Consider the following 25,841-nt stretch of genomic DNA (forward strand, 5'->3'; position numbering starts at 1 on the left):
AGGCGGGTGACGGAGTTGCGGTGGGTTTCGGCGTGTTGGATCAGCTTCTCCACGGTCCCAGAAATTTTCCTGCAAAGGCAAGTTGCCAGCTGTGTTTGAAAGGCTTGAAGGGACAAGATCCAGCTGGTATGCAGAATCCCCAGGGTGTACAGTAAAGAGCTGACACCGTGAGTGGAGATGAATAAGTGCAGCCGTGGCTCCCGAGTCAGAAGGAACAGCCGAGAGCGGGGAAGCGAACATCACTGGCGCGTGCGTCCCGCCCCCGTTACCCTCGCCAGGCCACTTCTGACACCACGGAGAGTATCTATGTCAGGTTTGAAAAGACAACCCTATTTCAAAACAACACTGGGCCTGTCTTCAGATTACCCACTGTGAATAAACTGTCCAACCACAAATATTTAAGAACTTTCACTGCAGTTTGAATAATCATGCAAAACAAGGCAGAGAGTATTTTCTGGGAAGATCCATTTGGCACTCACATTGGTGACACTGTCTCAGCGGGACCCTGGTGTTCCCTGATCTCACCCTCTGATGCGTAGGCCGAGAGAATCAGCTTTGTCACTGTGTCGAGAGGTGTTGGGACCCAAGAAGATAGACTCACACTAATGTAGCTCATCAGAGAATGAGGCATGGAAGCTACAGGGTCCGTGTACAGTTTATATTTGCAAAGAGAAGCGCACCTCCCGAGGTGCTCCTGAGATTGTCCATCTGCCCGGAATCTTTTCTTTACAACCCCGTCTTCCCCCTTTGCCTGGCCACCCTTAGGTCTCCGTTTAATCCACTTCTCCAGGAACCCTTCTCCAGCCACCCTAGTCTGCATTAAGGCCCCTTCCTCTGTGTTCCCAGAGCTGCACTACTTCCCGAGTCATAGTCGTGTGGTGTTTTTTCCCGACACCACTGGGTATCCTACGAGTCAATTCCGTCTGACACCACCTACCCGGAGTATGGGTCAGAATCCACAGGTTGAGGGCTCAGCCCCTCAAGACCACCCCCGCCTCAGACACCAGTCACAGGTCCCAGGTTGCCACCTGTACTTCTGACCGACGGGCTGTAAATCGGGGGTTTCTATGACCCAACCCCTCAAGTTCAATATTACCCTGGAATGGCTCACAGAACTCAGGGAAGTGCTTTATTCACTGTTACCGGTTTGTTATAAAGAAGTCAGATTCAACAACAGCCAATGGAAGAGCTGCATAGGGCAGGGATGGGATGGGGAGGGGTGTGCCAAGCGTCCACACTCTCTGTGGGTGTCTCACTCTCCCCGTACCCCAACGTGTTCGCCAGCTGGGAGGCTCTCTGAATGCAGTTGCTTAGGGTTTGTTGTTGTTTTTTTTTTAATTATTTATTTATTTATTTATGGTTGGGTCTTCGTTTCTGTGTGAGGGCTTTCTCTAGTTGCGGCAAGTGGGGGCCACTCTTCATCGCAGTGCGCGGGCCTCTCACTATCGCGGCCTCTCTTGTTGCGGAGCACAGGCTCCAGACGCGCAGGCTCAGTAGTTGTGGCTCACGGGCCCAGTTGCTCCGCGGCATGTGGGATCTTCCCAGACCAGGGCTCGAACCCATGTCCCCTGCATTGGCAGGCAGATTCTCAACCACTGCGCCACCAGGGAAGCCCTGCTTAGGGTTTTTTAATGCAAGTTTCCTTAAGTAGACACGATTGGTTACATCGTTGGCCATTAGTAATTCACCTAACCTCCTTCCCCTCCCCCTCTCCCGTCCTTCGATGTCAGGGCTTAGGCCTAAAAGTTCCAACCCTCTAATTGTGCCTTGGCTTCCCTGGCAGGCAGTCCCCATCCTGAAGCTACCTAGGGTCCGACCACAGTCATCTCATAAGCATACACATCACTCCAGAGATTCCAAAGGTTTTAGGAACCATGGGCCAGGAACGAAATATTTCTTTTTTATATTTATTCATATTTATTATAATTTATTCATATTTCTATTTCATAATAGCATTTAGCGTGTGAAACTTTAATCACTTATTTACTTATCTCTACCCCCCGGGAGCAGATAAGGAGAACATAACTACAGTACTCGCCTTTGTATCCACGATACCTAGTGCCGGGCCTGCCACATTCCAGGCTCCATAACTAGGGAATTGCATTTTGGAGTTCTGAGCAAATCTACTTGAAAATCAAACCACGCTGTAAAGCTAACTTGTAGAGCCTAGACTCAGAGCTAAGTGACTCAGCTGCATGACCAGTGTCCCCTGGGCAGACGATCAATTTCCATTACAAAGGCACATATGACGCAGGACGGAAATCCCTGGTCTCAGATCAGGTATCCTTAGCTTGGAGTCCCTGAGAATCGCACTCAAAGGGTTCTCCCCTTGAACCCTCCTCCCCTCCAGTGCCTGGGTGACCTCACCTGTACATTGGCTGTTCTTGAAAACTCTCCAACTGTACTAGCAAAGACAAACTCTGCAGTTTTTCCTTTCTATAGATAATTTGTTTTATCCATGATTCTTGGCTTCTTAATTCCAAACTCAGAGTGACTTCAATGGCATTTTTGTGAGATGCTGTTAAGCATCAAATCTCTCAGTATTTTTTTCCCTGGAAAGTGTTCCTTGTGTTTTTATTACAAAGTAATTATTTCATTATCACGTTCCAGAAAGTAAAAAAGGCAAAAAGGAAAAATTAAAACCACCATTTAGAAATAATTATCTCGCATCTTACTTATTTCTACTTAAAAACATAAGATGAGCATCTTCCCATGTCAATAGATTTCTAAAATGACAATTTTTCAGGACTTCATTATGATCAACTGTACGCTCATTAAGTTAATAAGTATGTCTTTGAAATTTCCCGATCTAATTCAAAAGTGTTTTTCATGTAGTCATTAAACAGTTTGGGTATGAAAACTATGGTGCAGCATGAAAAAATGTTTATGATGTAATGGGGAGTAAAAAGGAGTTTACCAAAATGGTACGTATGCTGTAATTGCAATTATTTTTAAAAAATTAAGTCTAAGAAAAAGTGATTGAAGAACATATATTAAATGCAGTTTGCTATGGTGATAAAATTATACGTGAACTTTCAGTTGTCTCTACTTTCCACATTTCTTGGCAGTGTGAAAATATCACTTTATAATGAAAAACAGTTTTTAATTTCCCGTGACAGTTTAAGCTGCCCAGATTGCATGCAGCCAAGAAATGAAGATTTTCCAATCAATAATTCAGTCCTTGCATTACCTGAACTTTACACAAATGATAATGAAACATTTAAAAACACTCTTCTGCTTCTTTCAAAGGAGTTTTGCCAAATGGATTTGGACAAGGGAGAGTGGGAGAAAAATGAGTTGGGTGGAGTCTCTGGGAAGATGGGACTCAGCTTCCAGCTCCCCATGAACACGACCCTTCTGAGTTTCTCATGAGCATCTTCTCTGCCTCTTGTGGGGATGACCAACCTTCCCACTGAGCCCAGGACAGAGGGGGCTCCTGCACACGGACTGTCAGTTCAGAAACTGAGGCCATCCTGGGCGAAGAAAAATGAGTTGGTCTCCCTGCCGTGGACCACACCTTGGGGAGCCTGGCCCCAGGGGAGTAGCACCCAGGAACGGGCCTCGAGCAGGCCCAGCAGCCTTGGCTACTGTCACTGCCTGACGCTCCTACCCCCGCCTGAAATTTCCCCTGATCCTCCCTCAAGCCAAACCAACCGATACTGATGTCTCCCAAGGAGTTTGTCCCACTTGGAAGAGGATCAGCTAATACCATAGGAAGCCCTTGACTCTCACCAGGGACCCATCACGTGGTGTTTGAAAATCTTTGAATTCTGAAATACCTCTCTGCATTAGCAGCTGGCTTTATTTTCAGGGCCATTTGTCATGGAGACATTCCAATTTCATGATTTCACACGAGTTCTCTGCATCAACCACGGTTGAGTCACCACTGGCTCCAGCCTGCTTCCCTGAAATATAGTTGATTTACAACGTTGTGTTAGTTTCAGGTGTACAGAAAAGTGAATTAGTTATACACACACACACACACACACACACATTCTTTTACAGATTCTCTTCCACTATAGGTTATTACAAGATATTGAGTATAGTTCCCTGTGTTATATGGTAAGTCCTTGTTGTTTGTCTATTTTATATATAGTAGTGTGTAGCTATCAATCCCAAACTCCTAATTTATCCCCCCCCCCCCCGACCCCTTTGGTAAGCATAAGTTTGTTTTCTATGTCTTCAACAAACAATTACTGAGCACTAAATATGTTGGGTGTCAGGGCTACAGAAATAAAGACAAATTTCCTCTGCTCAAGACTGACAGGGAATTCCCTGGGGGTTCGTGGTCAGGACTCTGTGCTCTCACTGCCGAGGGCCCGGGTTCAATCCCTGGTCAGGGAACTAAGATCCCAAACAAGCTGCGGTGCGGCCGAAAAAAACCCAAAAGACTCTGACAAACCATCAGAGGAGACAGATGTGTGACCACAAAGCAGTTTGGTCAGCACCCTAACAGAAGCTGTGCTAGGTCCAGGCTTGGCGACGGGAAGGATGAGGGGAAACTTCCCAGGGGCAGGTTGAAAACGATGAGTGAGAGCCGGCGGATGGCCAGCGTTAGGCCCGGAGGCTGTGAGCCGGCGGCCACAGAGAGCACAGGGGCCTTCCTGCGTGGGTCCTGAATTGGGAGAAATTAAGGGAAATGAGGCCAGAGAAGCAGATCCTGACGTGGCCCTGCTAGAAAGCCTCAACTCCATCTCATGCATGAAGGGAAAACTTTGAGGGAATTTGAGAAGGAAGGCCCACTATCAAATCTGCATTTATGAAAGATCATTCTGTAAGGAATGGCTGAAGGGGAGTGAGACTGGAGAAAGGGGGTCATTTCAAAGGCTTTCCCCAGAGTGGACACAAGGGGAGCTGAGGGCCGGAGTGAAGGCAACGTGCTGACCAGGACAAGGAAGTCTTCAGTACATACGTACTTAGGCCCTGAAGTCTCCGCCTCAGTGGACCCAGGAGCAGAAACACGACATGAGTGAAAAACCAATGAAATCTAAATCAAGTCTGTAGTTCACTTCATAGTATTGTACCAAATGTTCATGCCTCCGTTGGGATAATTGTGCCGTGGTTACGTAAGCTGCTAAAATTAGGGAAAGCTGGGCAAGTATAAAGGGATGCTCTCTACATCTTTGCCACTTTTCTGTAAATCTAAAATTATTCCCCCCAAAAAAGTATGGGATTTGGTAATCAGTTAAATGTGACAAGTGAGACAGAGAGAGCTCTCGGGTAAACCCAAGGTTGTCCTGAGTGGCTGTGAGGCTGGTGTCCCTTCAGCCAGGAGACAGGACACAGGAGCAGGGCCACGTCTGCATGTGGCCTTGGTGGCAGCAAAGGAATGGTTCCTGTGCACCTTTCTGCCTCTGACACACTGTGGAAAGGCCAGTCCAATCTCAGGAGAGACCTCCTAGACCTGTTTTATGTGGCTCTCTGTGCTACTGAGAAGTCATTTTTAATAAATAGACTCTTCAAAATAATAATTTTAGATGACACCTTAAGATGGTAAAGAAATGACTAGGAGAGGCCATGTCATGTTAACCTGTCTGTAAAAGATGAGATGTGCATCTCTAATTGTTACACAATATTTTAGATTAAACTTTCTCCTTCCAAATAAGTGATCTGAGCAGAAGCGAAAATGTGATTTAAGTGATAAGGGAGGCGCCGTGGCTGAAGGCCAGGCGGTGAGCTTTGGTTCCCATCGGGTCAATTCAGAGGAAAGAGTAAGAAAAAGCAAACAAGCAGCCCCCAGGGAATCATGTTTACAGCACATAAGGAAAAAAGTTAGGAGGTCGGGCAGGGGAGATCGGAAGATGTATGAGAGCTTCTCACCTGGTTTTTCAAGCAAAGTCAACCCAGATTGTCCAACATTGAAAAATATGCCAAAAAATACAGTCTTGACCTCTCCGCGGTGATTGTAATTCCTCAACATTGGAGGCAACTTTGGGAACTAATATATCTTCTGAAGGAATATTTATATATAAGTTTAGCAGTCCATTCAGTTTCACTGCCTTTTCTTTTCCTTCTGTCAGCTTCACATGGAATGAAAATTACTACTTAACAAGAGAAGAGCATATCTAGTATGCCTCACTTTTTATACAATGAAATCATATGTATTTGCATTTATATCCACATCTGCTGACCCTTCCATCTGTATGTTTCCCAGAGATTGATGGCTGGAATGAGGCTTAAACCAAAAGCAGTGCTGGCATTTGTGGGTAGTGAGATTTGGGGTGATTTTTCTCTTCTTTTTTGTGCTTTTCTATAGTAGTTGAATGTTTTATAACAAGAAGGTATCGTATTCATAGAAAAAACAAAAGTCGTTACTTAAAGAGAGAAGCCCACCAGAAATCTAAGACCAGGGACCAGACTGGCTAGTGCATACGTACTGGGGGTTCTTACTGGGGTTCTTGTGGAGAGCGTACTGGGGGTTCTTACTGGGGTTCTTGTGCCCCATGTGGGCATCACACATCCATGCTGTGATGCCCACATGGGGAGACCCTAACGGTACAGAGGTTGACCATGTTAAAGGTTCTGTTAAAATTGAACCTCCATCTGTTGGCTTGAATGTGTCCAAATTGGTCTGATTTGTGAGTTAACCATGTCCCAGACAGAGGTGTGGAGGGTCTCCGTGCAGACCGGATAATGGCACCGAGGGCTTCCTGGCCTCTGCTTTGACTGGACAATTCTATGTAGACTTTCAGGCCACAAAACCTCCTTCAATTGCTGAATTTCCTTTCCAGGCTGCCTTGCTACATCTCTGCATTAATACTCACTAGTTGTACTTACCATGTGTGCATGAGCTAAACTATCTGCATATGGTCCAGAGAACTGAATCCCTACATACATATTGCAACTTAGATGTGAGCATTTTAAATCAAGAACTCTAAAGACCGTTTTAACAATGTATTAAGAGAACTGCCCACTACAACCAAGCAAGTTTTAATCCCATTAATTTAATGATATATTAGTATTGAGAAATCTGTAAGTTTAGCATTTCACACTATAACAAAATTTATAACAAAATAATCTCCTTTGATGGCCAAAGACATTTGATAAATGTTCATTATTAATGAACAACACTTAACTAGAAATTGAAGGATGCTTTCTAAACTTGATAGAGAACATGACTCATGGGTGGAACGTACAGGCATGCTCCTGAAGCTTAATCCTTATAAAAAGAAGAAAGATTATAGTGACCACTATTGGTTATTCACCCAGCATCTACGCTCCCTCTTTTTCCCGAGAGACCTTGATTTTGTTAGGTTATCCACTCCGCCTTTCAGCCACATGCCTCAGGGGAAGGTGACCAACCACACCCCAGAGAAATAAAAGCATTTATCCAGACAAAACCTCGTACAGGAATGTTCAGAGCAGCTTTATCCATAAGAGCAAAAGGAAGGAACTTTTGCTCTTATGGATAAGATATGGTCTGTCCACAGAATGGAAGGTTATTTGTTCATAAAAAGGAATGAAACACTGTAACATATTACAACATGGATGAACCTTGAGAACATCACGCCAAAGGAAATAAGTCAGACACAAAAGACCACATATTGTGTGATTTGTTCATAAAAAGGAATGAAACACTGTAACATATTACAACATGGATGAACCTTGAGAACATCATGCCAAAGGAAATAAGTCAGACACAAAAGACCACATATTGTGTGATTTGTTCATAAAAAGGAATGAAACACTGTAACATATTACAACATGGATGAACCTTGAGAACATCACGCCAAAGGAAATAAGTCAGACACAAAAGACCACATATTGTGTGATTCCTTTTATATGAAACATCCAGAAGGGGCAAATCCACAGAGATGGAAAGCAGAGCTGGGGTGGGGGAGGGAATGGGGAACCATTGCTAACGGGCACAGTGTTTCTTCCTGGGGTGATGGAAATGTTGTAAAGTTGATTTGGGTGACGGATGCCATAACTCTATGAATACACTAAAGCCGTTGAATCATACACCTGGATGGGTGAATTGCATGATATGTGAATTACATCTCAATAAAGCTGTTACCAAAAAAGAATAAATGGAGGATGGAAAAGTAGACAGAGCAAATATGACCTTGATCTCTTGAGGGACTTGGTGGCAGGGGGACAGATAAGGGTCAAGGTGAGGTGTTTGTTTTAAGATGGGATTGTGACCTCAGGAGCCAGCACCTAGGGAGAAGTGGAAAATAGAGAGTTATGAGTGAAGGTTCTAGAAGAGAGAAGACACGATTCACACAGGACTCCTAGAGCAAGAAGGCTGGCGAGGAGGCCTCTAACACCTGTCCTTTGTGCTGTTCATAGAGCCTCCTTCTAAGAAAAGCAGTGTAGTGTGCCTTTGAACCCATCCTGCCGCCCAAGCCAGGGCAGACCCGGGCAGAGACCGTGCCCGAGCTACGCCTGCCCAAGGGACAGTCCATGTTAGCAGGTGGCCCCCGGATAGCCTGGGAGAGACCCCGGGGAAGCCGGAGAGCAGAGCGGCTGCTGGATGCTGACGGAAGCGGGCAGCTCCCTTCCCCCTTCCCCGACCTTCCTCCACGCCCAGGAGGGAGGGAGGAAAGCACAGAAGGCTTTGGACCCAGGTTTGGTTCGGTTCCACAGAACAGCCATGGGGGGCGGTAAACACTAAGCAGCTCTTCACACAAGGAAGAACAATTAGCCGATCGATTAATTGCATTTTATATCCATTTCTGGTCTCAGGGATAAGTATTCAAATGCGATCTTTTCCTTTCATCAAACCCATGGAAATTTCAAGTGAGCCTGGTTTCCTGCTATAAATTAAAGCAATTTTCAGCTTTTCAGCGTTCAGCCGTTACCTTTAAAAAGATTTCCGGATTTAACAATACAAATTCAAAAGCAATAGAAATCTTGTGTCTCCTTTCTCCGCTAATCCGTGGGTGTTCAGGGTAAAAACTGGGGACACCCACATGGTTGAAGTGAGAACAACATGTCTTTACCCATGAGGAACGAGAAAAATATAGTTTGGCTTTAATTAACTGTGATTGAGAAGAAAACACGCGATCTAGATATATTGTTTAATGTTCTATGGTTTGGGTGGCTGGAGTTCTTTAATAAGGCAACATCATTACTCTGCCTACACATGTGCAAATGAACGGATGGATGCAAATAGCAAAAGTTCTTCCCCAATTGCAGCAAAAAAACACTTGATTCGGGACTCTAAGATCAAGTTTTTAAAGCCACCTTTAATGAGTTGGAAAAACAATGAGTTCATAAACAATTGAGTTAATAAATTATTTCTAGTCCAACAACCTTACTTACTTAAACTCCCTGGAAGAAAGAATGGGTTCCTACCAGAGACTAGTGGCAGAAATGTTTGGAAAGAGGAGAGATTGGCAGAGAAGAAACAAACCAGGAGGGCCTCCAGGGTGTCCAGTGTGACGTTAGGTGCCTAAAGAAAGGAGGTGAGGGGTTGGAGAGAAGGCAAAGAGGGGGCCACTGGGAACAGAGCGGCCATCTCCACACCCCAAAAGTCCGGGTTCCTGTGTCTAAGCGTCCAATTTAATCCTCACATCTATCGTATACATACCACTTTTTTTAAAGAGGATTTTTTAAGTTAACTTTTATTGGAGTATAGTAGCTTTTATTTGTTTAATATTTATTTATTTATTTTTGGCTGCGTTGGGTCTTAGTTGCGGCACGCAGGCTCTTCATTGCGGAGCGCGGGCTTCTCTCTAGTTGTGGCTCGTGGGCTCCGGAGCGCACGGGCTCAGTAGTTGTGGCGCAAGGGCTTAGTTGCCCCGCGGCATGTGGGATCTTAGTTCCCCGACCAGGGATCGAACCCCTGTCCCCTGCATTGGCAGGTGGATTCTTAACCACTGCGCCACCAGGGAAGTCCCTACATACCACTTTTATTACTCCCACTTTATGGAAGAGGAGAAACGATTTCACAGAGGGAAGTAATTTACCCCAGGCCATCCTATGTGGAAGCCATTTGCGGGGGCGGGTGGGGGGAAGGCAGGCCTTGGTAACCAAATAGCCATGAGTGACAAGGATGACCCGTGGGTGGAAGGTACAGACGTCACTGACAGAGTCTACACAGATGAGGAAGCCGAAACAGCACCTCACCTGCTGGAGAAGGTGAACCGCACTCCTCCAGTGGCTCCGGACCCGTCTCCTTCTAACACTCCCACACGCTATAGGCTCCAGGCAAACGGTCCCCGTCAAGACTCAACCAGGCTCTTTTCTTCCCTGTCTCTGAAATGTCCCAGCACGTCACACTTCTCTTGTGTGTGTGTGTGTCTTGTAATGTGGCTCTCCACCTCCCACACTAGGTTGTGACCACACTGAAGACAAGAACTAAGAGTCCGCAATCCTAATTACCACCCCGCCTCCCCCCATGGCCTAGAACCTTCCTTGGTACACAACAGGCGCTTAATGGCTCATGAGTGAGCGAGTGAATGCATGAATTGGATTCAGTGCTTTACACGATGTAGTAAAAATGAATGGGAGAGTGTGTTTTGAAACAAAAAAATTGTAATGGAAATCAAACCATTTCTATGATTTAAGTGTTAATCCCATTTAAATAAAAATGTTCTTTCCTATGATTCATTGAGCCTTCTTCCTAGTTGCGATCTGAGAACCTGTACCCACATCGGAGCAGGGTGGGGGGCAGCAATGGAAGGAGTGGAAACGGGCTCACGCCCCAGGTGGGCCAGTCCCCTGCTGTGAAGCCGGACCTCAGGCCCTCAGCCAAGTCCCAGTGAGGAGGGGGCGGAGGGAAGGGGATGAAATGAGACACACACGCTGTGTTCAGCACACTGTCTGCCCGCAGTAAGTGCCAAACAAATCGTTCCTGTTTGTACCAGCAGTAGTTGTGACTGGTCTTGCCCGACTCTTAATTTAGGCAGGTCCGTTAACTCCTTCGTGGTTTTTCATCTGTGAAATGCAGACAATAATCACTGTCACACCTTCCTCACCGTATTGTGAAAATACAACTAGATTTCGTGACTATTCAAGACAGTTGTGAAAAGAAGTGTGTTCCATGGTCTGAAAGGAAATGACAAGCGTGGCAGCCCCGGCTCAGTAATTTCTGGAATCACAAGATCACAGGGAGAAAAGCTCCGGTCCCCGTTCTGCCCCTTGGTCACCACGCATGGATCTGTTCACAAGCCGGAGGCCACCACCTCTGCAGATTTACCCTGGAAGCATCTCCGGTGCCTGCCCAGCTGGTGCTTCACGTGGGACAGGTGAGATTGGATGTACTGGCTCACAGGGCCAGGCAGGAGCAGCTTTCTAAAGCCACGTCCCAGCTCGCAAGGTGACTGTGTTTAAATATTCACACAGACTCCTTGTGGGCACAGCGGTCCTGTGAACTGAAGCGCCTTGTCTCTGCTCTGACACAGGGTTTCTCAGCCTCAGCACTGCTGACCTTCGGGGCTGGATAACTCCCAGTTGCGGGGCTGGCCTGAGCACGGCAGGACGTTCAGCAGGGTCCCTGGCCTCTGGCCACCGAGATGCCCGCAGTGTACACCTCCCTGTCACACCCACCAACCCCAGATGTCTCCAGACATTGCCAATGTCCCCGGAGAGCAACCACTCCCCCCCTGAGGACCCCTGGCCCACCGCGTCCCCGCAGTCTTGTGTGTTGAGGTGATGTCATCTCACTGACACGTCTTCCTTTCAAATTCCCCGTGTGTCCACACAGGAGAGGGTTTTGCTGAGATCCACGGCTACAGACTGTTTTCCTGTCTGGCTGACATCACCTGGTTGACAGCAGTGTGATTCCTGTGCGAAGATGTGCTCTGGAGTGACCATTTTTGGAGAAAGTCCCAGGGTATTCTGGGGGTGAATTGTGAACGGCTCTGAGCCGCAGGAGAGATGGCAAATATACACTTAAGGCAATTCAGGAAAAGCTTGCCCTGCACCACTGCCTGCGGACGAATAGGGGCTGTAATGTCTGGTCCCTGTCAAGAAGGCTCGAATTCACCTAAAACTGAAGCTCAATTTCTCCAAAACAAAACAACAAATCTGGGTTTCTGCTTTCCCACCCAAGCTTTTCGATTCTCAACCCTGTCACATCTGGGAAGTTTCTAATCGCTATTAAGGTTTTCTGCAAACGAGAAGACACTGTATATTACCTGTGTAATTCAAAGCATCCTGTCAGATACTTCAGAATTTTTATAGCAAATCACGATTCCAGGTACAAAATGATGTCTCAGGCACAAAATTCAGCCACATGACCGTTTTTCTACATTATTTTCCCGGTACCAACTGGATTGCAGTTTCTGTTATTTAAACGTGCATCACATTTTACATCCTTGGCAAATACCTACAGAATTTAATTTCCTGTTGTCAGTACCCCTTCTTAAAGAGTTATGGCTCCCATTCCATTTGAAATGTTGATATAAAACCTCAGTTAGCTGGGGTGAGCAAGGGTTCTTCTTTGGACATAAGCCCAGACTTGGCTCCCAAGGTTCTCCTGGTGGGTCATCAGCAGATGACTAGTACAGTGGAGTTCTACCATGTGTGTGTTTTTTTCTTTTTTTTTACTTTTTCGGCCTTTTGGCTAAGATCAAGTGTAGTATCTGTTCTTATCAGTTTAATACCATGTGTGCTTTTAACTGACACCAAATTGACTCTTTACACTTGGCTAAGAAGCATGAAAAGACAAGACAAAAGGATACACAGTGCAGACAGTTACATCTGCCCCTGCGCTCAGAAGGTGTGGGTGTGGAGGAGAGCAGCGGTGAATCTGGCCCTCCTTCTGTTCTTGTTTCCGGCCTCCACATGAGTGTGATTATATTGTATTATTTTTAAACAACACAGCCCAAATAACACAAATCAGCTGCTTCAGCTGGTCCTCAGCCTGAGAAACAGTCATTTGTTTTAGCCCTGGAAGAAAAACTGATTACATTGGACTTATTGAGAAGTCCATTGGTCTCCAGAATGGCCATCCCCTCGTAAGGAAACTTTAAGGGTTACATCAGTGACTCAGTCCACTTTGCCGTATTCTCTGGACTGGAGATTGAACCAGGTGTAAGCAGTGATGCCTCGGTCGCTCCCCTATTTCCAGTTGGACAATGTCACCTTCTAAGGGCCCCCTTAGAAGGGGCCCTGCCAGCTTCTTGCTGGACAAACGCACTTTTGCCCCATCCCCCTTCTGACTTGGGCATCTCTGACCTGTTCCTTTTGACTTCTTCTCCCTCTGGAATCCATGAAAGGAGAAATATCCCTTACATGCACTACATTTTGTATTGTCTCTAATGTATCAACTTGTCCAATAGCCAACCACGTGGGTAAAATTCTCTCCTCCCACCCTCCTCCTCTTATACACCATCTCTCTGTTCCCTTCTCACTTTTCCTTCTTCATTTCCTTAATTCAGCTTTGCTTCAACCCACTGTCTACCTGGCACTTTGCAGGAGCCTCGGATGCAAAGGAGAGCACTTTGCAGCCCGGAGCCCAGGAACACAAGCCCAAGGGTGGCAGACAAAGATGCACAAATCCACAGAAGGCCAAGGTCAAAGGTAAACATTCTAGAATTCTCCACCTTAAAAAAGACAATTGCTCACAACTGAATGAGTGCTGGCATAACATTTGCCACCATATAAACCTTTTAAGGGCATTCACAGACACCAGGTTTGCTATAATTCGGACTTGACATAAAATTAGTACAGCGACATAGACTTTGCTTTCAAATATGAGGTAGGTTTTTCCAGCAGAAGGTATCATGGAAATTTGCAAGACACAAATAAATGTTAAAAGAAAATCCCTTGATTAGAAATATAGGAAATATCTTTCTGAGAAAAAAAAATTATCTCATTAATAGTATGTTCATACCTGTCACCTACTAGGAGTTAGTAAATGTGTTGAATGAACGGGTAAACTTACTTGGGTAAATGAGTACATTTTTCCCTGAATAGGAAAATAAATACCTGTATATCTTAAGTCTTGTCCTGCATTCTAACTGCACAGAGATCACAGAACAAGGAAATGTATCTTCACTTTGAGGAAGGAGACATTGAGACCTTCCCTGGTTCTTTCGTTCTTTTTTTAAAATGGAAAATCTAAACATGCCTTTTTTTTTTTTTTTTTTAATAAATTTATTTTTTGGCTGTGTTGGGTCTTCGTTGCTGTGCGCGGTCTTTCTCTAGTTGCGGTGAGCGGGGGCTACTCTTCGTTGCGGTGCGCGGGCTTCTCATTGTCGTGGCTTCTCTTGTTGCGGAGCATGGGCTCTAGGCGTGCAGGCTTCAGTAGTTGTGGCACGTGGGCTCAGTAGTTGTGGCTTGCGGGCTCTAGAGTGCAGGCTCAGTAGTTGTGGCGCACGGGCTTAGTTGCTCCACGGCATGTGGGATCTTCCCAGGCCAGGGCTCGAACCTGTGTCCCTTGCATTGGCAGGCAGATTCTTAACCGCTGCACCACCAGGGAAGCCCTAAACATACCTTTGTGAGTGTATCTCTTCTTTTAAAACAACAGCAACATCTGGTTAGAGTTAGTAGTACTCATAGCAATCATGTATCAAGCACGTGTGTCCCAGACACTGCACTAAGAACTTCACAGACACAGTCTCATTTGCTTTTCTCTTCCAGCCCTCTGAACCAGTTGACTTGATCTGACCCAGGAAGAAAGAGACCCTTGAAGAGACTGATTTGCTCAAGTTCGCCCAGCTAGGAGGTGGTCTCACCCGCCTCCCTGGAGGCTGAGCTCAGGGTTCTGCATCCCCTCACTGAACAGCCCTTCCTTCAGGGACAGGGATGCAAAGATTTGTTTCACCTGCATCCTTAACCTCAAAACGAGTGCATCATTCCAGGTGAACAGTTTATGCTGCAGCTCACCCAATTAACCAAGTTCAGTCAGTTGGCTCTAATCCAGATTTTTAAAAATATATCAGAATCCAACATTGTGACTCCCCAAATCCCCATAGGTGCACTAAAGCAAATATGTGGGAGACATTGGTGACCAAGTGCAGTGTGACTGAAGACTGAGTTTCATAAAGACACCAGCTGATGCTGTCAACAGTTTCTCTTCCCTGGCTTTTATCCAAGTTCCATATTGTCCCTTCACAGTGGGGTAACACAATACTCTTTTCATCCAAGTAGTCGGCGGTTTTACTGGTTGCCTTTTTATTTATCCAAGATTGTGATTGTTCTAACTAATGTTTTATCACTTCCTTTAAGAAATCTATCATTGGGTTTCATAGATAAAAGCAGAGTAATGCAGTTTATAAAATAACCAAAATATGTCCCTAAATTCCACTATTTTAACAGTAACCCTGCTGCCAAAACAACAGACGCTAATATTCTTATCAGTGTCTTTTGTATCCTGTAGGAAAGTGTTCACTAGTATAATAAGATAGAACGATTTGGGTATTTCAATGTGACCCCACCACCACCTCTGCTGTTTTGGGTAATATTTGAAGGATGATTGTGTCAGAGGAAATACTGTGAATCTAGACAAAGACAAGCTGTGTAAAGGAAACACACAGTAAAGAAAATCTATAGTTTACAAACCAAATAGAATTGGAGCACCAGCCCAGAGCTACCAGATTACCTCCCCTGATGTAATGAACAGTAATCGCTTCACATCAAATGTCCTCTGAAAAGAAAGTGGCCCCTGCCTGGACACTAGGCAATTGTCCGGGAGCCAGTTCGTTCCTGGAAGAGACCAGAGGGACTTGGGTCCCTAAGCCGTGCACCAAGAGATGCTCCAGATGTGAAACAGTGCAGCTTTCATCACATCACGTGGGCGGTGCTGGGCAGATAGCAAAGAACGGGGAAACTGGGCGCAGGATGGAAGAGTCCTGGGAGGTGGGGAAGGATTCCCAAACTCATCCTCCACCCTCAAGGGGCAAATTTCAGTCTTTCAAACAAATCAGTTAGGAGAGAAGGAAACCAAAATGAAAAAGAGAATTTTCTTCATAACTCTGTGCTTCTGAAGTGCAGTGCTATTCATCTGAAGTCTATTAGATACAGTTAGAACCCAGCTATCCTTGTCTCGAGCATGCTTTAGGATAATTGCTTTGATGCGCCCATAGAACGTATGAACAATAATTCGCTGCTGAGATTTTGTGTAGAACTTGGGATGCCTACAGTCTTAAAAGGATGCATAGGAAATACGGGGGGAAAAGCAAAATTATAAACTGTCAGAATGGAGAGAGAGTTTGAAGTTCAGCTAACTGAAGTTCCAATGAAAAGTAGGCATGATCATGAACTCTATCTGCCTACTACCATAGTTAGGATGACCCTGCCATAGATGCCAGCAAGAGAGGGGACAACCAGGGCTGGGGCACCTGCTGTGTGCACAGCCCCACGCCTGGGACCTGTCCTCTGGTGGAAAGAGCACTCTTTAAGTAGAGTTTTCTGCTGGGGCTATTTGATACCAAATATGAGTAGACAATTTCCCTCAAATATGAGGGGGGAAAGTCTGCCTCACTGAATGCTGTGCCCCATGGCAATGAATGTGCTGTCAATTTCCGCAAAAGCCTCTTTGTGACAGATCACCTCTGACACCATGAATGCCATCACAGCAGAAGCTGTGCCCTTCTTTGCTGTCAGTTGTGAAATCCTACAATGCAGAGCTCCGTCCTCCTCCTGCTTTCTTTTTGACAATGCTCGTTTGCATTCCCAGTAGCTGGAAGTGATGTTGGAGCCTGGGTGCTTGTAGGATGTATGAGGGATGATTAATAGAGATTCTGACATGTTTCACTTTGAACAGGTTTGCCGAGTTCCCGATCGTTCCTCTAAGCACCAGTAACTTAAATATCACCCAGCTGAGGACAAAAAGCCACAGTTGCAAAATATATATCCTGTTGGGTATAGGGTTTCTGCCAAGATCAATGAGAAGAGCTTGAAGGTCGTGTGATTCCCACATGGAGTTCATGAACTGTATTCAGTCACGCACCTTTTGAAGTCTGAAGACACATCGAAAGGACTTTCCATCCTTTCACCCATATCTTCATTCATTCAACTAATGTTTATTTAGGGACTTCTGTGTGTGTGTCATGTTGTGCTAGGTCCTGAGTTGAGTTGGTTAAGCAGGAAGAGGTAAAAGTGTATTCAGGGGGAAAATTACATCATCTCTGAAAAGAAGATCTACAAAAACATTGTATTAGATCATAACATTGAAGCAATGTTAAATTCTTGAATATTGTCATTATATTGCAATTATGTAGGAGAATGCCATTGTTCATAAGAGGTGTATATTCAGGGCTAAAGTGTCATGATGTGTACAACTATCAGATAGTTTTGGCAAAAAGTATATATGCGCGGGTGTATACATACACACGCACATATGTAATGTATCTACAGTGTATATATATTATGTATAATATATATTATGTGTGTATATGTATCTTTATAAAGAGAGAAAGAAAAATGTTGCAAAATAGTAACAATTGGTGAATCTAGGTGAAGAATGTAGGGGTGTTCATTATATTTATCTTGCACTTTTTCTATAGTTTTAAAATTTTTCACAAGAAATATTTAGAGGAAAATTTATCATCTCTAACTTTAAGGAGCTTACAATCTGGAGATCAATTTTTTTTTTTCTAATAAACGGGAAAAGAGGGGAAGATTAGATTTAAAACAGGGTCAGAAGTCACTTGAAGGATGTTGAAACTATTAAGTCAAGGCTGGGAATCTTTGATGAGGAGGTCTTGGGGGCCCGTGCCAGCCATACCCAGTTAAGTATAAAGAAGGAAGCCCCATGACAGACGATGTGGGGTCCAGCTGAGCCCCAGCCTCTACCCGGGGGTCCAGCCGGGTTGCAGCCCACAGTGGGTCAGTGGGTGCCCTCAGGGAAGCAGACACTGCAGGGCTCCACGGAGACCCCCAGCACCTGGAGAGGGGCCCCTGCTGTAGACGAGTTCCTCCGAGAGGACGACAGCAGTCCAGTGTCTGATCTATCCTATCAGCCCGACCTTCATGCTACAGGTGTCTCCAGTCACTACAGAAATGATGGCTGAACAACACCTGAAAGGGTCTTTAGTACTGAGGAAAGCAAAGAGGATGTTTATAAACATAAATCAGAAAGAAGATGGAACAAACACCCTGTCTTTGTCCTTCTTCAGAAGGACTTTACAGAAGGTGATGGAAAAGGACACAGGGATACAGCGGGCAGCCAGGCCAGACCGGACTCCAGACCCAGGGGCTCTGCCCCGCTGTTATACAGGGCTCAGCCCTCCTGCGGGGCTAGGAGAGGCCTGAGCTTCTTAAAATGTTAATGAAGTCAACACATGATGGGGAGGAGAGAAGAGCGGCCACGAGGCAGCCTCCTTTCTCCTCTGAGTTTTTCTGAACAGTACCACCACTCGTATCTTCCCAAAGTCCTTCCTCTCTAATGGGTTATTTACACTCCCATTTCAGCTTCAATGGTGTCTCTCGAATGGGTGGCCACCTTCCCAGCCTCGCTGTCACTACCATGAGGCTTCTAACTGGACTTTCTGAACTCATGCACCAGCCCCCTTCCCCGTATCTATCCTTTCTGATTCTTAAAAAGCAACTGCTGTTAGGCCTTCTCACAATGCTAATTCTTGGCTCATGGAAGTACTGTTTTGTGATTTTAAAACATTTAGGGGAATACACACTACTATATATAAAACAGATAACCAATAAGGACCTACTGTATAGCACAGGGAACTCTACTCAATACTCTGTAATAACCTATAAGGGAAAAGAATCTGAAAAAAAAATTAGATACATATGTATGTATCACTGAATCACTGTGCTATACACCTGAAACTAACACAACATTGTAAATCAACTATACTTCAAATCATATATACATATATATTATATATGTAATGTATATATTATAAAAACAAAGCACTTAGGGGATACTCAGTTTGGTTCCCCAATTTACGGCTTATTGTCCAGAGTGAGAGCAGGCAGAGGACGTGTACCTCTTGTGTCTCACTGTCCTCCTGCTGGAGCTACAGGCAAAAGCCGCTCTCCCACCCGGTTCTAGAAAACTGCCTGCTCTGTTCTATGTAGCCAGATGGGGTGATCAAAGCTCTTGGCAAACACAGCCCAGCGTTCCTAAAGGAAGATAGAGGAAATGTCCCTGATGTCCCAGCAGGGCTCTTGCGTTTAAAGAGAATAAGCCAATGGGAGACACATCTGAGAACAGAACCCGGACAGCCTGCACCAGAGCCAGAGCTCGTTCAGTAAGAGCCCGCTCTCTTCAACTTCCATCCTTCACACCCTTTGTCTGAGTTTATCCCTTTGGTATTTATGCCTTTGGATGTACCCTCACACAAGTACAAAAGCATAGTCTGATTGGCTGGAACAGAATTCTAATACATATGTAATCATAGTAAATGACAAAAATAAAATCATTTATTTTTCCTTTTTTACTCTATTTTTCATACAATGTGCTAGCTTTCTGAAGGCAATGAAATCTTTTTATGATTTAGACATTTTCTTTTTTTAAAGCACTTTATTTATTATTTACTTATTTATCTATTTATTTCTTTCTTTATCTGTGCCGGGTCTTCATTGCAGCATGTGGGGTCTTCAGTTGTGGCATGCGGGATCTTTTTTTTTTTTAGTTGCAGCATGTGGGATCTAGTTTCCTGACCAGGGATCAAACCCGGAGGCCCTCTGCATTGGGTGTGCAGAGTCTTTGCCACTGGACCACCAGGGAAGTCCTATGATTTAGACATTTTCAACATTGAATACCAACAATGGTTTTCCGAAAATGATAAGTGCAAAGCTATTAGGTTATTTCCAAAAGATTTTTAAATTTGTTTATTTTGTATCCTTTTCCTCTCAGACTGTGGATGATGAGCTGATGACCAACATTACGTGACAGGAACAAAAACAAAGTGAATAACCTGTGAGCGTTCTTCCCCCTTGGCTGGGCAGCTCATAAGGGGGGAGCTTGGATGTTATTGGCTGAAGCAATTGGATACACGGGTCAAGGACACAAAAGAACAGCCAACTAGAAAAGCAAAGTGAACTGGATTGACCTTAAGGGCAGAGATCTTTTTCTCCCCCGTAACTTCTTATGGGAGAAAAGAAGATCTAGAAAGAGGAGAGCAGAGGAAAGTGGGGTGAGATAGACGAACCCCCATACAAGCTGAAGTCTTGGAGAGTCTGGGGGTTTGGGGTGGGGGAGAGGGAATTAGAAGCAATTCCCATGTGAGCTGTTGAGATTTTGAGAGTAAAGAGAATGGGAAAGAGGACTTTAAGAAGAATTTGAATGTGTTTTGAATGTGCCCCTTTAGAGAGACAACAGTCAAGCCTTAAGTTACTTTGCATTACTGTATTTCTTCTGAATGGGATTTTCGCCAGAGACAGGCCATAAGATGAACAAGGACTGATGACTTTATGCAGGTTGAAAGTGCAAGATAAGGGAGATCAGCTCGGTGCTCTGTGACCACCTAGAGGGGTGGGATAGGGAGGGTGGGAGGGAGGTGCAAGAGGGAAGAGACATGGGGACATATGTATATGTATAGCTGATTTACTTTGTTTTACAGCAGAAACTAACACACCATTGTAAAGCAATTATACTCCAATAAAGATGTTAAATATATATATATATAGAAAAAAAGAAAAAAAAAAGTGCAAGATAAGAGTAAAATTAATTTAGGAAAATCAGCTTAGGCCCCCGTGTTCCCCCAGGGAAGCGTCAATGTCTGACTCCCAGAGGGAACTTTGTTCCTGCATGTGGAAAGAAAGACTGATTGACCAGGAAACGGCCAGTGTGAAAATTCAGATTCAGGGATCTTTGTAAAAGGTATTTTAATGTGGACTAAAAGATCTTTCTAACATTGCAAACCTCTTCCTAACCCATATGTGACCAGGGTCTGTCTAAGAGGTCATTCTGATTTCTTAGTTCATGTTTTCCTTGCTATTTCTTCCTACTGTGATTTCTAAAAGTGTATCAACTGGTTCCCCACCCCCCTTCCCAGCTTTTTTCTTTTTAAGTAACACCTTTCTTAAGCAACACTTCACCTATACAAGACCTGAGAGAAGGAAGTCATAGAGAAGCCAACACAGTCACAGTCACGTTCTCTGAAATTCATGTGGGTTAGTCACACTGAGTTGGGCAAGCACTTCTTAGGCCTCAGTTTACGCTGACAAGCTTGGTCGTCAGGCTTCTTAAGTAGTCATCTTCAGAAAATAAAAGGTTTTTAAAGGAATAAGAGTGGCCCTTGGTGCTCTGCTCGTGTTCAGGGTTCAAAGGAATAGATGGATGTTGGATAGAAGAGTGGATGGATGGGTGGATATTGGGTGGGGGAGGGGATGGATGTTGGGTGGATGTTGGGTGGAGTGGATGGATGTTGGGTAGACATTGGATGGAGTAGATGGATGTTGGGTGGTTATTGGGTGGAGGAGTAGATGGATATTGAATGGATGTTGGTTGGAGGAGTGGATGGATGTCGGATGGATGTTAGGTGGAGTGAATGGATGTTGGGTGGAGGATGGATGGATGTTGGGTAGATATTGGATGGAGTAGATGGATGTTGGGTGGATGTTGGTTGGAGGAGTAGATGGATGTTGGGTGGATGTCGGTTGGAGGAGTGGATGGATGTCGGATGGATGTTGGATAGATGTTGGGTGGAGTGAATGGATGTTGGGTGGATGTTGGATGGATTGAATAGATGTTGGGTGGATGTTGGATGGAGTAGTGGATGCATGTTTCCCTCAACAGCCAGTTTTGGGGTGAGGTGAGGGTGGGAGATGGGATGTGGAGACAGAGAGTTCCCCTGGCAGTAAAGAGGACAAGCAGGCAGGCAGGCTGAGGGCTGGGCTCTGTATGAAGATAGAACGTGGACAGACAGCACTCAGTGTTTCCAGGCCAGACTTGAAAAGCAGCTGCAGGCACTGAACATGCCATAGACTCTTATGGCCAGATTTCAAGTGTGAGTCCGCTGTACCTACAAAGAACTTTTGTTCCCATCAAAGAATGTACCTCTTACCCAGTTGGTTTTTAATTGCTCCCCAGCACCCAGGTGACCCATGTTTCTCCTGTGGCCTTTTCTCAGCCGGTTGTCAGTGAAGGGGAAAGGCACAGACTGAAAAGGGGTTTGAACCAGTGGTGATAACCGCCAGCCCCAGGAAGCCCCACCCCCATCCTAGCCTCTGGAGCCATCATTTCTGTTTGGCCTGGGCTCTGTCCTCTCCCGCCCTCTCTGTGTTCTCCCTACTTTGCCGCCCAGAGGCTGCCATCTGGCCTTTCCCATTCCTCCCGCACCTGCAGGGCCTGGGAAACAATCCCCAGGGCTCAAGTTTGTGGTGTCAATCACTGCCTTTGTTGGAACGAAGAAGGGATCCTTCTGGAATGAGTGAATCTATCAATCACTCTTCATTTCAATTACCATCTTAGAAGTAATTCTGGAATTATTACTCAGGGACCTTGGCCATAAGAATTTTATAATATTCTGGAGCCATTACAACTGACTGTTTCCCTAGAGTGATTCATGGTAACTTTAAAAGTGAAAAAGGCCTGTTATGGGCTAAATTGTGTCCCAACCTCAAATTCATATGACGAAGTCCTAAGCCCCAGTACCGTAGAATGTGACTATATTTGAAGATAGATACTTTAAAGAGGTAATTAAGTTAAAATGGATCACGAGCGTGGGCCCTGATCTAATATGATTGGTGACCTTTTTAGAAGAGGTGATAAGGACACAGACACAGAAGGACAAGCATGTGAAGACGCAGGGAGCAGAGGGCCATCCACACGCCAAGGAGAAGCCAGCCCTGCTGACACCTTGATCTCAGACTTCCAGCTTCCGATTGTTTAAGTGCCACCCCCAGGTCTATGGTGCTTTATGATGGTAGCCCTAGCGAACAAGCACAGGGACTGAATACCCACATGCAGGGGAAAACAGAAGACTTTTCCCCCTCATCCTATAGGAGCGGGAAGGGGAGGGGAGGAGCGGGGGGCAGGCCAAGAGGAAAGGAAGAGGCCCCATCCCCAGGAAAGTGACCGGGGCTCACAGCAGAAAGACCCCTGTGAGATCCCGCCTGCAATATTTTACAGCCGAGCGGAAGCCCCAGCTGAAGAGAGTAGGGTAACGTTTAGAGGCAGAACCACATTTACACACCCACAGCACTACAGACGATAGGTGAGTGCAAAGAGGGAAAAAATATAAAAAGTAGACTCCAAAATGCAAAATGCATTGAGTCCGAGCCCATTTTGCAAAGGGGAAGCTGGCCTTTGCCACATCTACAGGGTCTTATGAGTATCACCCCACTCCCCAGTCTGGAAGGCACGAGGCCTCGGCAGGTGTGGCGGTCACAGCCTTGGACCAAGAATCGAAGCCGTGGCTTCTGGACCAGGTCCCTTCAAACTGGCAGCACGGTTCTGCTTTCCACTTAACTCCTGTCACACCTCCGCTTGAGCATCTCGAAAAGGAAGAAATGGAGCTAGCTGGTCTCTAAGGACGCTTTTGTACTAAAATTCTATGGCTTTGACTCATAATGATGATTCATAGTGAGTCAACAAGAAAAAGGCTAAATTATGTTCTGAATATTCTAGTTAAGAAAACAGGCAAGCGTGTACTCTATTGTATAAATGTGTCCATCAGAGTTATTTGAATTTGAAAGCCATTTTGTCGTTTAAAGGTGTAAACGTGGAGGAATTTTAGTGGAGCTTCTCATCCTCGGCGATTCTAAACGGGGATTAGCCGTGCCTGTCTTTGTAACATTACTTCTTCAGGACCCTCTTGGCACAGGGAGATTGTGTGTAGCGCATTTCCCAGGTCGGACAGTTCCACTGTCTGAAACAGCATGTTGTTATATTAGTGTGTATAACAGCACTTAAAGTTGACCTGCCACACATAATTCCAGTTTTCTTTCAGAAGTAGGGTTATCCAAGAAAACAAAAACTAGGTATTTATAATGCAGTTAGCATCTCCCTTCCTAAGAAGTCAGTGGTTTCCAAATATCAAGAATCTATAGATAGTCATATACATCCATCTTACATTTATTTTAAAATTGTAGTTACTTCAAAGCTAAAACAAAGGGATTTGAAGATTGTATCTCTGTCCATTTTCTCTTAGCTAAAGACACATTTACTTCTTGTTTAAATATTTACAAAAGCAACTTCTCAATGTCTGCGGAGACCACCGGCTCCATCTGCCCTGCAGGGCGCAGGACAGACCCCAGGATGGGAGGGAGCTGGTCCCGAGTGAAGAAACATCCCCTTCTCTAGGGACTTCCGTCCACTTACACCTCACTTCCCGTCACTGCTCTGGACCCCAGGCTCTTCTTTCCTATGTTTCGTTGGTTCCAGTTTCGTGTTTTGTTGGTTCCTTTTCATTCCATGATGAATATTCTCACTTAAAGGAAAAGAATAATTCTCTCAGTCTGGAACCTTGAACCTCTGCTTTTCTCCGGGATTTCCTGCAGTAAGGAGACATCCTCGGACATCCTGTTGCCCGAGGCGATGCGAGGAGTCATTCAGGTCCTCCTCACCCAAAAAGGGAAGCCTCTGACCCTTCCTTTGTTTTCTCTCAGCAGAGCACAAATACTTCTGTTTCCCGTTACTCATTCAACAAACGTTCGTCAGAGGTTTATTATGTTTAGGTAGAGTCATAGAAAGTTGGAGTTCCAAGGAATTTTAAAAGTAAGCTGGACCAATGCCTTCATTTTGTGGTGAGAAAACCAAAGCTCCGAGACAAGTGACTTGCCCGACATAGAGATCATGAAATCTTCTAGTGATGGACAAAACTGGACACCAGTTGACTACATCCCGGCCTGAGCGTATGGGGGCTGATTTCTTTTTCTGCTGGCTGTGGCTGAAGGGCTGAGGGGAGGGTAGTGCTGCCCCAGACCTCTGTGTTCACCCTGTTCCTACGTCGAATGAATGCCACCTCCCCACCCAGCTCCCTGGGCCTGGACTGACCTGACATTTCTCCACCTGCATCGTGGTTTCTCAGCTGTAAACGGGGAGCTGGGCTCAGATGCTCCCGATGGCCCCTGCACGGTTCAGCACGGATAACTTCTTTACCTATAGACCGTCCTTCTCCAGCCCAGCAGAATCGGCATCACCTGGGGACTAGGTAGAAAGGTAAGTTCTCAGGCCCCACCCAAACCTACTGGATCAGAAGCTCTGGGAGTGGGTGCGGCCCAGAACTCTGTGACCTTACCAGCCCTACAGATAATTCTGGTGTATGCTGAAAGTCTGAGAACCGCTGCTCTAATATAAATAAAGGACCGAGTTGGCAGGCTGTGTGGGAATCGGGCCTCATCACTTCACTACGGGGAAGATGATAAACAGGGAATAGCACTTCTTCAAAAATCATTAGAGCAAGTACATTTTCACAAACAATTTAAAAACATGTCGTGTCTTCTATTTATTTTACTGTGGTTAAATAATCTTGATTTTTTAAAAGAACAGCAGTGTAGTTAACCAGGCCTCTCTCTCTGACTAAATGTGCAATACACAAAAAGCTTTCAGAGATAGTCATACAATAATTAACTTACAGAGATCTGTGCAAATTATTTTTCAAAGCCATGTCATGGAGTTTCTCAGGGTGGGTGGTGACTTGTAAAAACAAAATGACTTTAGATTTAAGTAGCTAGATTATATACTTAGTCACAATGTGGTGAGAATAAATATTGTCTTTTTCGTAATTTCATTTTTTACTTGAAGTATAGTTGATTTACAATGTTTCAGGTGTACAGCAAAGTGATTCAGGTATATCTACATACCTATATCTATCTATGTAGATATACAGATATATTCTGTTTTTTCAGATTCTTTTCCATTATACGTTATTACAAGATACTGAGTAGAGTTCCCTGTGCTGTACAGTAGGTCCTTGTTGTTTATTTCATATATAGTGGTGTGTATCTGTGACTCTCAAATCCCTAATTTCCCCCAACCCTTTGCCCTTTGGTAACCATAAATTTGTTTCCTATGTCTGTGAGTCTATTTCTGT

General features: G+C 45.0%; 1 protein-coding gene and 1 pseudogene across 6 annotated transcripts in view; both read left to right on the forward strand.

Annotated features, from left to right (window-relative positions):
* The window catches only part of PRKN (parkin RBR E3 ubiquitin protein ligase), a 1,325,586-nt gene extending 1,300,619 nt beyond the window's left edge, over positions 1 to 24,967 (forward strand). For 2 of the 6 annotated variants that reach the window (XM_059940858.1, XM_059940860.1), the window contains 2 exons: positions 13,332 to 13,473; positions 16,661 to 16,811. In XM_059940858.1, the coding sequence (XP_059796841.1) occupies positions 13,332 to 13,473; positions 16,661 to 16,796 (278 nt within the window). In that variant the 3' untranslated portion in view covers positions 16,797 to 16,811. Of the gene's footprint in view, positions 1 to 3,249; positions 3,305 to 13,331; positions 13,474 to 16,660; positions 17,069 to 24,417 lie in introns of those variants that run through there. The other 4 variants (XM_059940861.1, XM_059940859.1, XM_059940863.1 and 1 more) reach the window with 4 other exon arrangements.
* On the forward strand, positions 12,495 to 12,590 carry LOC132376463 (U2 spliceosomal RNA; annotated as a pseudogene).
* Positions 24,968 to 25,841: the final 874 nt, after the last annotated feature.

The sequence above is a fragment of the Balaenoptera ricei genome, chromosome 12 (assembly GCF_028023285.1).
Source record: "Balaenoptera ricei isolate mBalRic1 chromosome 12, mBalRic1.hap2, whole genome shotgun sequence".
Taxonomy (NCBI): domain Eukaryota; kingdom Metazoa; phylum Chordata; class Mammalia; order Artiodactyla; family Balaenopteridae; genus Balaenoptera; species Balaenoptera ricei.